Raw genomic sequence first — 16,063 nt, forward strand, 5'->3', positions numbered from 1 at the left:
TTTTTACGAAAAATTGAGTGAGTACTATATTTTATTGGATAAACATAAAACATACACGTGTTATAATATATATAGGAGGGACCAAGGTATAGTGAAACATATTTTTTTCTTTTACTTATATCATTGAAAATAATAATTTTCATGATTTTCTGATTTTGTATATATACGATTTATTTTAACGATTGTGTTAAGCATTTAAATCGTATAATAATATAACTCATAACTTAAATATATTTTAAGATTTAATCAAAATAGTTAATTTTAAATTACTATCTCACTGTACCCCATCCTGGATTAACTTTTTAATTTGTTAACTGTTAACTTTTAACTTATCGATGTTGTATCCTCTTAACTTAACTTGAGTTAATTATTGTCGTTAACTTGCCCACCTTTGAATATATATATATATATAAACATAAATATATTATCTAGGTGATGGGGGTATATTAATATGTATGACTCTTAATAATATTCATAAATCATATATTAACTATTTCATTAATTAACAGGATAATATAGAGGCTTTAAAGAAGAGTTTAACGAAACAATCCAACACACGGTTCATGTCCGTGGGAGATCTAAGTATTGATCGTTTTTATCCGATCATAAAAATGGAGAATCGGGAAACGCAATATGGTTTCACCGTTCACTGCGTGTTAGAGCCTTAGAGGGTGATGATGACGGAGGGTTGATGGAAGTATATCTTCCACGATCTATAAAGGTTAACCTTATCCTCACCCTGGTTGAATTTCAATAAATCCTCATCGCTAACCTTTATAGATCGTGAAAGATATACTTCCATCAACCCTCCGTCATCATCACCCTCTAACACGCAGTGAACGGTGAGACCATATTGCGTTTCCCGATTCTCCATTTTTATGATCGGATAAAGACGATCAATACTTAGATCTCCCACGGACATGAACCGTGTGTTGGATTGTTTCGTTAAACTCTTCTTTAAAGCCTCCATATTATCCTGTTAATTAATGAAATAGTTAATATATGATTTATGAACATTATTAAGAGTCATACATATTAATATACCCCCATCACCTAGATAATATATTTATGTTTATATATATATATATATATATTCAAAGGTGGGCAAGTTAACGACAATAATTAACTCAAGTTAAGTTAAGAGGATACAACATCGATAGGTTAAAAGTTAATAGTTAACAAATTAAAAAGTTAATCTAGGATGGGGTACAGTGAGATAGTAATTTAAAATTAACTATTTTGATTATATCTTAAAATATATTGAAGTTATGAGTTATATTATTATACGATTTAAATGCTTAACACAATCGTTAAAATAAATCGTATATATACAAAATCAGAAAATCATGAAAATTATTATTTTCAATGATATAAGTAAAAGAAAAAAATATGTTTCACTATACCTTGGTCCCTCCTATATATATTATAACACGTGTATGTTTTATGTTTATCCAATAAAATATAGTACTCACTCAATTTTTCGTAAAAATAACGAAGGTGATTCCCTCTCGTATTCCTCAGTATCGTAGTAGTCTCTGTCGTCGTCGTCGTCCTTGTCACCTTCGTCGTCGTGCTCGTCGTCGTCTTCGTTCTTTTCGTGTTTATCCGTACAACAGTCGTACTTAGAGCATTTGTTATCGATTACGAGTAGTAGACGAGTGATATCGAATATACTGTTACAACCCGTATTTATATGATTGAAAATACCCTACTCGAATTATTAGCTATACAAATATACACGAACCTGAATGTGTGTGGAAATGGTCAACAACGTATCGTCTCATTAAAGGCATTAAACTCTCTCTCATTAGAAGCGGTCTACTTTCCATCATTAGAATGCCGAAAACAACAACAACGGTCTTACAACCTTTACATCATAGTGTTATAGTATAATGTTATAGTGAATAAATGAATAACGTTGAGCAATGAATACACGTCATGTATGTCTTGTGCCATAACAAAATGTTATCGTCAGCGAGAATCAGTATCAAATCAATTGTAATAGAGAAGATAATATTATATGTGAAATTAGTTTCCGCCCATATATCTTATAATTAAATAAAATAAAATAATTTATTTCCTATACTATATAAGTATATACATATACTATATATTCATATCTATAAATAAACAGTTTTAAAGTATAATTTGCGATAGGATACTGATATTTAGATATTATAATATCCAATAATATGTCCAAATCATTTTATCGACTTTCGAGTTGATAACGAAATAACGAATTAAAAACTTTATTAAGTTCATTCAAAATCTATTTTAGTACAATTATATTATTATAGTTATTTTTCATTAAACTAATTATATATTATTATATTTTAATATATTTTTTAGTCCTTAATAGACTATAAAAATATAATCATCGAAAATGAGATAAATGTTTAACTAAAAACATATTTAATGTTGATAATTTGACTATAAAATGACAGCTCAGTTGTTGTATATTCCTCAGTATACTTCACTAATATATTACAGTAGTAAGACTAGTATATAAGATAAATTGGATTTCGATGATACTAGAAAAATATATAATAATTTTAAACATTGACAATATTTTTAGTGTAATAGAATAAACTATAAGATTTTACGATTATATAATAAGTTTTATAGAAATTGTTATAAATAATAAATTGTTGTAATAAAATGTATACACATTTCTTTAATAAAGTATTATTATCGTACACTTCGATAATGCAATAAATATTTTCTTCCATTTCAGTTCACGTTATATTATTTCATTTAAGTATATAGTATAATAATATAACTCATGACAACAAGGTGTTATAGAAATGTCAAGTTGTTATAATATTAATACTGCGGTTGATAATGTATAACATAGATATGTGATAATCTTAATCGTTTTGTTTACCATAACTTTTAAATCGTTGTAGAGTTAATAGCTGTATTGAAATGTTATAGAAGAAATATGAAAGTATACGTGACACTTTCATTTTTCACATCTATAAAAGATAATGAGACCTCATCAATAATTACTTATTTATGTTATATATTATATTATTAATCGGCTACTAACTCTCAATTAACTAAAATTAACTAATACACTGTTTTCAAAACGAATGTTTTCTGCACATGATTTTAAATATCCGTAAATTTTTAACTAAATCGTATTGAGTATATTGAATTCGACTACTTATAATTTTCGGAGGGGGGGGTATCATGAAGTGGATAGGAATGGATGGGAGGGGGCATGGCAGTGATAGGCATGGCGGGGCATGGCACGCGCACGATAGGGAGGGTGGAGTAATGGGATCCGTGGGATTTGCGGGGGTCACAGAACCGACCAACACATACTACTACCAAGTAATTAATGTATAGGCAAGGCAAGTGAAGCAAAATAATGTGCTGAGAGTTGAAACTATAGTGACTAGGTAGAGTTTGTTATAAGACTTCGCTGCCACATCAAGCAAGAGGATTTCTTTTTCTGCGTCAGTTTGAGTGCATATGTGACGGTTGTACGAAAACAAGCAATATAAATATGGTACAGACCAAGTAGACTATTTTAAATAGTTTTTAATTTTATTAAATATTAAATACTTTACTGATCATATTTTGAGTTATATTTTATTGTAATCGATAATGTTCTATCATATGATTATATATATATATATATATATATTATATATATTATATACAAGTATATAGTAGTACATATATATAGTGTGGTAACTGGTAGATACGAACCACGAAGGTAAGGCAATTATTAGTTAGAGCGAGGTACTTTCACGTTAAACAAATTGAACAGCGTTGAGTGTACAACTTGTGGTCTTTTGATTTAAAAGAGGTGTATAAGCGATACGAAAATATGTGTTAAGTATTGATATCCTGATTGGCCCCTTGAATGTAACTGAGGTTACGCCAATAATGTTCACCGTGTGTATGTAATATGTATATGTATACAGTATGCTAATTATTTTAATAATATACCTCATGAGTCGCGATAAAAAAAATTGTGTGACAATCGGTCGGCTTTGAAGTTTTTACTGCATTCGTCCTATATTGCTACAGATTATTTTGTCATATGTAGTCATCATTGAAATTAGATTAATTTAAAGGGATCGTTAAGAGATCCATTATAACGTCACTTATAAACGGAGACTTACGATGGAAATAAAATACAGCTTTCTAAAATATCGGACGATTTTCCATCGACACAACACGATATATAGGTACTCGACAAACAATGCCCGTAGATGTGTATAAAATATATATACATACGTGTACGGCAGTGGCGCCGAACAGGTACTAAAATGTTGGTTAGTTATTAGGGTGGGTCGGTATAGTTAATTATGTATTAATATAATGTATGACATGTATGTATAGAACATGATATAATGTCAGAACGTCGTTTTAGGGTAGGTATATAATGTCTTGAATCGGCGATGGGGGTGCAGGTAAAGTTATTAATAATAGTTCGACGCCACTGCAGTGCATATAATATGATGGGTACTTAAATTACACGAGTCATGTTGTCGGTACTTATACTATATTTTGCAAAACGAAATTAATGGTGAGTCACAAGTGTAAACGCGCTCGTTTCGACGTTGCAGCCATTGAATATTTACCCGGGTCGTCGATATAAATGGACAGGCGGGCACAGCAAACGCGATCTACATATCAGTGTATTGTGCTATATAAGCTGCAGACGTTGCAACGTTGAAGTTGATACGTAACAAATATTATACCTACATAATAATATATGCACATTGTTTACCGTACGTATACCGCGTGTAAGATTTGTTTTTTCTAAGTTGTCGTATCTTCGACTTCAGTGGGTTAGGTTTTATTCATCTCTCTCCGACGGGATTCATCGTCGGATCTTCATTCACGCGATGCGTTGTAATTTGAAGAATGAATTAGGTCGAATGATAGAAACTAAAAAGAGAGTTAGTGTTTGTGCTATAAATAGTAATACAAAACACATACATTTGATAGAATTTTATTTTATTTTACATTCTGTTTATATTATAGTCATATAATAATAATAATAATAATAATAATATGTTATATAGTGGGTATAATAATAATGTTTTGTTGTAAATTATAATATATTATTTACACTTGGAACTTTCTCGGCGCTCCGAAGAATACATATATTTACGATAAAATAAACAATAATAAACATAATATTTTAACGATACAATATGAATAAAAATAGAGCAGTTTTAGCCTGTTTTTTTTTTTACACAAATTCTAGCATAGTATGTGCGTGGAGCTATATTTATGTACAATCAATTTCAGGAAAAACAGACAGTGAAATTAAATTTTCGACTACTACAATGAAATTACAAATTTTAATCGACATAATATATTATACAACATTTTCATAGATGCCATGTGACATTTAACAAGTTTTTTCAATGCTAAAAAGGATAATTTAGAGATAATATACATTTGTATCCTGATATTTTTAGTAACGCAATAGTACACCACATTTGGAAAACAATAGAACTCTGAACAAAATTATACCAAAGCTGATGCACATAATTAAAGTATGTTTGTTTAGAAATGGTCACATATCTATTGCTTATACAATATACATTCCCTTTTATAACAGTTAATTCTATTTCGTCTACAATAATTAAACTAAGAAATTATAACGTGGGTAAACTTTAGTATACGAGTGTAGTTCCTGTTCAGTATTTAACATTTATGATAAATTTTTAATGTAAAATATTCCTAGCTTCTATCCTAAAAATATTAATTGAAATAAAAAATCATTAATTGAACAGTATAGAATAATTATTAAAGACTGTATTTGGAATTTAAAATGGACGTAGTACATATCATAAAGTTAAATATGTATCATATATTTTTTTTTTAAGCAATAACAACGTTTAAATTAAGAATAAAAATCGACAATATTCTATACACACACGTGGCTGACGTGTTTATTTACACATAATTTATTATATAAGTGTGTATCGACGAATTGTACTAGTTTCAGACTAAGTAAATTGATTAAAATTTACAAAGAAATGAAAAAAAAATAGAACAAATTTCAGGGTAGTTTTCTCAGGTTCGAAACGAATCACACGTTTGTATTTTACGTTAAAATTTTTTCATGTTTTAGAATATATTTGAAACTACGGGCTTCAAAATAATTAACTATAAGTTAGTGTTAAAAAAACGAATTATATAACACTTAAGGACATAGTATTGTTATAAATTTAAAAATAGTACGAACCTACTAATATTTTTAAACATAATATCATAAGAATATAAATTATAAATGCAGCGCTCAGTAATGTGGTAAATCTTAGACTTGGTCACATTTCCATCAATTACCTACTAATTACTGCCTTTAAATTCGTTTCCCTAAAAATGTTATAATAAAATATTATACTGTTGGATTTAGCTTACATGTCTTAAAACATTATGGCTATCGCTTAGTGAAAATAATATATGTGTATTCCTTTAAATACAATTAGTAATTTTGATAACTTTAAAACTGAATCCACCGCAAATATTAGATTGACAAAAAAAAAAAACAAATCGTTCTCTACTATTATTGATTATCAAAATGAAGAAACTACATCAAAAATATATAATATACATACAATAATTTATAAAAACATTTTAAAGACAGTAGGTATAAACGATAACTTTTTTATGTATGAAATAGAATAAATGTCTACGCATTGTTATGGAACAATAAAATATATGATAACACGCGTAAAACATGGTTGACAAATAACAATAGTTTGTAAATTAGCTTCATTTTAAAATAACAAATATATCACAATAGTAAAATATCTATAAAAGAATGTGTTAAAAAACCGTAGTGTCGTGTGTTTATAAATTCATATTAAGTTTAAAATGAGGACGTTTCATTACGTACCTATTAACTAGTAATAGTATTGAATAGAATAAATTTTTTATTAATTTATTATGAGGTTGTTAACCATATTATATTTATATATTATACTAAATAATACGTTTTGTTTAGGTTGTCGTTTTGGGAAAAATATATTCACGAATTGTACATTTTAGTAGACAAAAATATGATTTACAAGTTTTGTTTTTTTTTTTTATTTTATTACCAATTTATTTAGGTCCATATAATAATGATGGTTTTGGAAATAAATTTGATGAAAAAAAAAATGTTTACAAAATCATCTTACATTTTACAATAGCTATTTGGTATGTAGGTACATATTTGGAAAAAAAAATAGATACATTTTTATAGTAATATAGTAATACAAATAAAAAAAATCAGCTTATAAATTTATATTGTATATATGTATTATTTTTATTATAACTTTCTTGAACTATTCAATATTATTTATAACATATTTTTACATGATACAATGATTGAAACTAATTCATAAGGTGTACATTATAGTAGCATATAATTGATTATATGTATTATTTTATGTGTTAAGTTAAAAGAAGTTGTTATTAAGGTAAAAAAAAAAATGGTATGAATTATTTTTTTAATTTTCCGTATTAGTATAATTTTTTCTCAATAAAAACTCTCTTGATTGATACATTTTATGTAATAAAAACAGTAGTTTTAAGTAATTGCATACTATGTACTACCTACCATACATATGTATGATATGATGTTTTTTTTTTTAAAGATATAACGATAATATTATATCAAACAAATATCAAATAAAGTTTCTATGAAATTCAAAAATTATGAAATTGTATTTCTACTGAAATTGGAATGATATAAATGAATAAGGTAATTTGATTTATAAATTTGCGTTAATATACCATTTGAATAATAGTATTTAGCTATGTTTTATTATTAGTTTAAAACGCAATTTATCTGTTTTTGATGGGTTATAATATATTATATTATAATAATTAACAAATATTTTAAATACAATAAATTGTATCATCATGTTCTGTACAAATGTAAAATGGTAATTAAATTGATTATAATTTTTAAAGTCAAAGGAAGAAAAAGTATAACTATTACACGTTTTTTCAGAATTTTCTAAATTATTTGTATAGATACTATTTTGAAAATTTAAGTTAAAGTCTTCTATACATAGTTAACGTTATTTACAATTATTTTTTAAATATAATTGAAACCATTTAAGTTACAGTTATTGAAAATAGGGGTGGGCACAGGAAAACATTTTTTTTTTGAGGGGGGGGGGGGGTTAAAAAAATTGAAACTTTTTGAAGGTTCCCAAGTGAGAATAACTATGTTTGAAATTTATTATCCAATCATTTCGGAGGGGGTTTGAACCCCCTCCCCTGCGTTCGCAACTGATTGAAAACTATAACAGTTCTTTTTAAACACATATCGTAAATTAATTGATTGATTGAAAAGTTAAAATGAGGATTTTAAATATATAAAATAAATACAATTCAAGACAATGTCGTTTCACATTTGATAAAGAAAAGACGATGTACAAATTGAACAGTTTGGTATTACGTACTTATTATGTCACTAAACAAAAATAGTTTATTTTTATTATATGATTTTTATGTGTAGATTGAGTTTCAGACTGTTATTCATAAAATATTACAATTTATATTTTTTACGACCAGGTTGATTATTATTTAAAACTGAAAATAAAATGTGTTATAGTATAATGTGTTTTTTTACTTACTTTTAAAGTTAAATATGAAAAGTATTTTTATGGTGAATATTATATTATATATAGTATAAATGTACAAATACCGTATATTATATAATAACATTTTTTTTTAAATATTGGACGACTGATCAAAATTTATATATTACGACCATTATTCAATCAAAGATATAAAAATAATTAGGTGAATCTTTAGACTAATTATGGAAATTCAGGGAAGACGACGGAATTAAATAATAATAATCAAACCAAGAGTAGTGTGAGTTTTTTTTTATATTTACATCTTTCTTTGAGCTAAGTAGTATCGTAGTTATATATTTGTATAATTTTCTAAAAAAGGGAACATAAAATGTCTTTTTAAAATTTTGAGTCTCTAACTTAGATACGTGCAACGATTAATTTTAAAGCTTTCTATTGTTCAAACATTTTTCAACAAAAATACTAGTAAAACTACATAATATTATCATTAGTTTTAAACTAATATTATGGTCGCTTTGTTCTTTAAAAATAGAAGAAAATATTCCATACATAATATAAGTATTTCTATACCTACTATAACAAAATCAACTCGGAGTTAAAATAAGTTCTACATACTTCTGTATATACTAAATTATAATATTGTTATATTGTGTAAAAGTTGAAAGATATCGAAAGAATTTAAATATTTTTAAATCTTATATAGTACATTAGCTCGTGTATGTGACTTTCCAACTATTATAAAGGGATCGGCCTTGTCTGCTGTTTAAAATACCAAATGATATGTAACTTAAGAATTTCAAATACCAGTATAAACGTAGGGACCGTTATAGTTATACCACAACGTGCTTTGAAGTGACCCAAAAATAGTTATGTAATCGTATTTCTATTTTATTGGTTTAATCTGCCAACAAAAAAACAAAATTTAGTATTTTATCCATTATCAGTGTTTAATGCAAATGCGTAAACGCGTTGAGTTAGGTAATTCGAACTGTAAGGTAATGTGGAAATATATTCACCGACAGTACACATTGTCTGAAGACAAACATTCAATCTATTTAGGTTTAAACGAGAGAGTACATTCAGAGAGTTAGTATGACAGGTATTTTTTGAAATTTTGAAATTCCTTTAATTATTATCATTCTCGTATGAATGATGCTGTACGTAGAACGGCAAAGATAAAATGGATGATATTTGTGCGAATACCTCGAAGGGTATGTTTTAATTTAACGCTAAAAATATTTTCATTTAATTTCATAGGTAAATAATTTCAATGATTATTATTTAGCATCATTGGCTGCTGGTATGTGTTTATGTTCATAAGTTATTAGTGACTTAAAAAATATTCTGTTTATGTTTTTATTGCGTTACGCATGGGTATAAAAACAAAGAGAACCATATGAATTTCCAAGAGCACATACTATAACTAAATACATTATTAATACATACGTACCCTCTGTTTTTATTTACATTTTTTAGTACTTTTTCCGACGCGTCACTTTAAAATATTGTACTACTATTTTTTAACTGTTTTTTTTTTTTGTTTTTAATAATATTGTCACGTCATGTGTCATCTTTAGCAACGAATAGGAATTTACTGAAAAACATAAAAAAAAGTCATTAAACCGAGGAAACGTCATTATGTGTAGCGAACTATATACTAATTTATTATACAAAATAGTTTTCTATACGTGTATTATTTTTAACCAATTTTAGCGATATTTGAATAGTTCAATAAAGGCTATAATAATATAATAGACGTCATTATGAATTGATCAAATAAACCATATTATGTAAATGCATTTATGATAAATGCACATTTTGTTGTACAAAATCTATTTATTAAGCTGGAGTTTTCTAAAGGATTTGAAAATTATGTCGTTTATGTATTCAACTTCGTGAGAGTAGTACAACATACGAATAATTTAAAAACGCGCACGAACTTACCTATGCATTTTTTTATTTCTATTGAATCTATTGTAGGTACATGACATCCAGAATGGCGATAGGATCTTTTTTTCCCACTTGAGATATTATTTATACATAGTTAATAAATATTCTATTTATACACATAGGTTCCTTCGCCACTCGAAATGTACAAACGTTTTTATGAGGTGATCCAACAAACATTATCATTTTTTTTACTTTCCAGATCATAAGAAATATTAAGAGATTCATTTTTATATTTCACGCAGTTTTCAACCTACAAATTTGCTTGTAGTATTTTAAAACTACATTGGAATTTATTATTGTATTATATATTTTTTTTTCATATTACACAGATCACAACCACGAAAGACTGAGTTCATTATAGTTAATAAATTACTTTTTTTTTTATACACGATGTATTGTATCAATTATATTATATACCTAATATATTTAGTTTAAATGTTTTTCTTTGGTTAAAATAGTATAAACACACGGCACTACGCGAATGAAGTGCAAATTATATTGATAGGTCTTTAAATTAGTAGGTATTAAAATGAAAATAAATGTACATTTTTTTTTTTTATTAGATTGACACATATTATGATGATATTTGATTCTTTAACACTGAGTTCTAAAACCCAATAATTTCTATCATGACTAAAATGCCTTCTGAATATAAAATTGTAGCAGTAACTAAAATTATTTTCTATTTTAGCATTTCAATATTATTAAGCGTTATTGTTATTTAATATTCAATTATTCTCAACAATAATATTTGTTGAGTTCCGTAACATACTTAACTTAAAAATCATAATTATAATAATAATGTATATTAAAATGTATACAACAAAACAAAACAAAATTCAGCTATAATTGTTGTATAATAATAATGTTATGATAATATATTATAAGGATGTTGAGCCGTTCATGATGGTATGTGATGCGAGGACGTGAGACACGTGACCACACCAAACACGGTTATTGCGATTTGGGACCGGCTGTATCTGCTCGGACCCCAATTGCCTGTAAAACAAAAAAATAAAAATAACAGCAACATCGGTGTTGTAGAAATAAGATTTATTGGTTCTAAAGGCCCGAGTCGTATCAGGTTTAGTGAACCAATGAGCAAATATTTACGGTGGTTGACAGTACAACAATATTGCGATGGATAAAATATATGATTTATAAATATGTAAAAAAGAACGGTAACAATAGTAAAATAAAACAAAACGTGTGAAAAAAAAATTAAAAAAAGTGTTGGCCCTTTAATGATGCTGCCGAGAGGCATTTCGAAATGGATTTACAAAATTTCAACGAGGCACACAATAATGTATTTAAAATAAAACTAAAACAAAAACGATTTCAACTTTCAAACTGCTTTAGTATTTTATAAATCTCTGTAGGTGAGACTTTTATATTAAAACAAACTCAAAGCGGATATGATTCAAATCAACAGACCAAGTCAAAACGTGTACAATGATGTCATGTTCAAAATCGCATAGCATAACCTGCAGTGCAATGGTTTATTAATGGTATTCACAAAGCAATACAAAAACTTAACATATTAATATAAAATATATAGGATGTACTCAAAAAAGTTTTTAAAAACGTTAAAAAATGTATCACAAAACGTAGTTAAATAGATATTATTATATTATTAATAAATAAGTTTTCATTTTTTTTTTTTTTTTTTTTTGTCACAGTTCGTAATTATTTTAGTTTTCACCCCGCAAATACTCCTTTTTTATTCCCATCTGATTTTAAAAATGTTAACTCATAAAAATTAGCAAGCAAATGCTTATCATGTTTCACCGATTAGAATTTTTTTTACTTATGAAAAATATATGACCCGCCACATTCACGTATATTAATTAATATTTAATAATTAAAAAAATATTTTCGTCCTCCACAGACATGCATGCAACTTTTTTTTTTATATAAAATTAAAACACAAACAAACAAGCAGGTAGATAGTATATAATAATATGTACGGTATACCTACGTATGTATATTTTATTTGGTTTAAAAAAAATATCTTTATCAAAATTGTCACAATATTTTCGTTTTTGAATTTATATATTTAAATAAAATCACCTATCTGGGGTGTGGGAGTGTATTAAAAATAAAATTAAAAATTTTATTTCAATCATACTGATGTAGGGAAATAAAAACGAGTCACGTAGACAATTCTCTAGTGTCGTTATAATTTTTTTTTTCTTTTCGTTCGTGTACTTTTCGTTGTAGCCACATCGAGAAGAGAAAATAAATTTTCATTCCACACTTTTCTAACTCGTTTTATTTAATTTCAACTTAATACGTTTTTATTGTAATTTATTTTTCGAATACAGTGTTATTAATAAAATGTATTTTATTAGCTGTATCTTTATTTATTCAGTTTCTACCAAATATCATTAGTAATAAATGATAATCGTTTAATGCAAAGATTATTGAAAAAATTATTCATAGGTGAACTGGATGTTTATTGACCCATTTACCTATAAATAATACTAGTGCGTAATAATAATATAATATTATATGTACATGTTCGGTATTTTCAAATATTAGAATTATTGAAAAATAAGTCAGTTATCGTCATCGTTCTGCTTATAATGTATATATTATTAATGAAAATCGATGAGTAATTATCCCGTTCGAGTAAGAATAAACGAGTATAATATTTTTATACCAACCAAATAAATAATAATATGTATAAATTGCGTATATATATATATATATATTGTCAAAATAAAATGTAATCAAAGTGTGTTCAAAAGTTAAATAAATTGCGAGTGAGTTACAAAAAAAAAACAACAACAACAACAGCTAGCATAATAAATGTGTGCAATAATTTTCGTAAAAATAAAATAAAATAAAAAGGAAAAAAAAAATGTGCTTTATAAAAGGCGTACGCGATTGCCCACCTGAGGCCTCGAGTCTCCCAGGAACGGTGGGCCTGACGGGACGCGACTGATGCTGCCGGTTGTCCCGGACAGACTGGCCAGTCATGTTTCGTACCACCGACACTTTCGGTTGCTTCAAAACTGCGAACCAACCATAACATAACGTGATTGGTTAACAATTAATGCCACAGACAGATAACTCTATGCACATACTTTTCACTCTCACTATAGCTATTTCCATTCCACATTGTTTCTAAGTTACTATCACTGAATAATATCATCATCACTGTTTTTTATCGCTCACCCATATTTAGATTTAAATTTACTAGTGATTTCGGATAAGTTGTTTAAATATATGGTTTAGAATATAATATAACTATAAGTATATCGTATTGCAGAAACTATAACTATAACTATAACTAATACTATAAGTCTATAACTACTATACTATACTTATAGTTAGAACTATAATATATACTATTAAATGGTGATGTATTTTATCATGTAAGTTAGTTTCAGTATTATAACATTTTTTGGCTTTTAAGTATAAGAAAGTTGACATAAATGTACAGTTGGACTTTCTCGGAAAATTTAATTAGAACTAGAAAACCAACAATTTAAATAGGAACTAAAACATTATATGCAGTTGAAACTTTGATTTTTTTAAAGTACTAAATATGTTTTAAATGTGGTTTTAGTGTAACATGTTAAGTAAAGTTACATAGTAATTTATTTACAGGATTTATCTTTGTGGGAATTATTTGACCACTCGAAAATATACCGATAAATGGAAATGTAGAATCGTAATTCCACCAAGCAAATTCGTTATGAAACATGAAACATGATAATCGGTAGTAGCTTTCACGATTTTTATTTGTGTTCTTTTGAGAAGCTTAACCACAAGTTACGAAGTACTTTAGACTGAGTTTTTAGTTCATCCTTAGCACTTTGTATCCTTTATTGAACTCAACACAAATACCACCTTTGGTAAACAGCAGCCACGTTTGTTATACCTCATATGTATCTTTTTTTAACGAACGAATACTATCGTCAGTATTGTTTTTCTACCTCACGTGCCAATAATTTTAATCATATACATTAAACATACTATTGTAGGTGTTAATATTCAAAAGTTACTTATTTAGGTACACCATGGTTAGTTTACCATTTATGAATATGCGTTTATTTCATATTCATAATATATAATATACTATTGGTGTATAATAATATTATATACGAATTTATGAGTCTATTTTTATGAACCATAAACGTTTTTTCGATATATTTATATTTATAGTTCTTAGACAATTTTAAAGTTTTCTTTAGAACATACGAGTATTGGACGCATTATACAATTATTATTTATGATGTGTAAATATTTCAAAGAAATGGTTCATTTTCATGAACTTTTTTACAAAGAAATTATACGGAAACAAAATATAAAAGATAATAAACATCGTAAACCACAATATTATTTAAAATTATTTAATAAACAAATTAAAAATAATATTAATAATAAAATGTGCATTGAATATTATTATTTATTTTTTTTTTTTATAATAATTGTTTTAATTTTTTAATTTGTTATGATTTTAAATGAGAAATTTTACTAATAAAATTTATTGTAAGCTTATTTATCTGATTAATATATTTATAATATTCTAATATATTTTCATAATAAATAATATTATGTGAATTTATGTGTTAATTTCAAATATAAGCATAATATCATACATAAAATAATAAGCTATATATTAATCTATCCTAATATATTATATATAAATATTTGTACTGAGTTCTTAAACACATTTTTATTTATTTATGTCTAAAAATGAAGCTTGGGAAGATGTTTTGCTATATAGTATATAGTAGGTATCTTATGTTTCTTGTCATTGGATAAATCATGGTAACGGATGTGTTATATTTTAATTTAATGATAAATCATTTTACAACTTACGTTACTTCAACATCCCTACATGCGATTTTTGCACACTAAATGTTAGGAAAAAAAAAAAATAAAAATGAAAATAGCATGTGGGGGTGCTGGGGCAACGTGCGTCATCTTACATAAGAAATTAATTTTGAGCAGAAGCGATCTGTTGACCTATATTATTAAGTATATTTTGTTTTATAAGGCTTATATACTATACTATCAATAGTTTATTTTTCTATTAGTAATGTAATTGGTTGAAAATAATTTTTACCAAAAATCAGTATTGCGATAGAATTGTATGAAGGTTATTGGTAAAAATCAATCTTAAAACTTAACAAAATATTTTGAAAATTTCATTATATGTATCTATACTAAATAAACATAAAAGTAAAAAGAAATTAAGTTTCTGCTAAAAGTTTTTTTTTCAATTATAAATAAAAAACCCAAAATCTTAATTTTTATTTTTAACAGCCAATTTTATAAACATTTGAACTTAAAATGTTTATACAAATTGTAAATATTTCAATTTTTTATTGTATTTTTAAGTTTCTGTGAGAGAAACTTATGAGGACATTTGTGTTGAACATTTTTTTAATTCTTAGTTATAAAATAATTTCAAAAATATCGTGATTTTGAAAATTTGTATCATAGTATTAACTTTGAATGCATATTACTTATGGAGGGTCTTAAACTAAATTGTCAATTTTTTTGACTATTTTTAAAATATTTTACTG

General features: G+C 26.3%; 1 protein-coding gene across 2 annotated transcripts in view; it reads right to left on the reverse strand.

Moving 5' to 3' along the window:
- Positions 1-5,790: 5,790 nt before the first annotated feature.
- Positions 5,791-16,063, reverse strand: part of LOC114121663 (lachesin-like) — a 119,967-nt gene continuing 109,694 nt past the window's right edge. Inside the window, exons 8-9 of one of the 2 annotated variants that reach the window (XM_050206333.1) lie at positions 13,418-13,537; positions 5,791-11,519 (exon numbers count right to left, since the gene is read on the reverse strand). In XM_050206333.1, the coding sequence (XP_050062290.1) occupies positions 11,422-11,519; positions 13,418-13,537 (218 nt within the window). In that variant the 3' untranslated portion in view covers positions 5,791-11,421. The remainder of the gene's footprint in view (positions 11,520-13,417; positions 13,538-16,063) is intronic. The other variant, XM_050206336.1, reaches the window with a different exon arrangement.

This window comes from Aphis gossypii, chromosome 1 (assembly GCF_020184175.1).
Source record: "Aphis gossypii isolate Hap1 chromosome 1, ASM2018417v2, whole genome shotgun sequence".
Classification (NCBI taxonomy): Eukaryota; Metazoa; Arthropoda; class Insecta; order Hemiptera; family Aphididae; genus Aphis; species Aphis gossypii.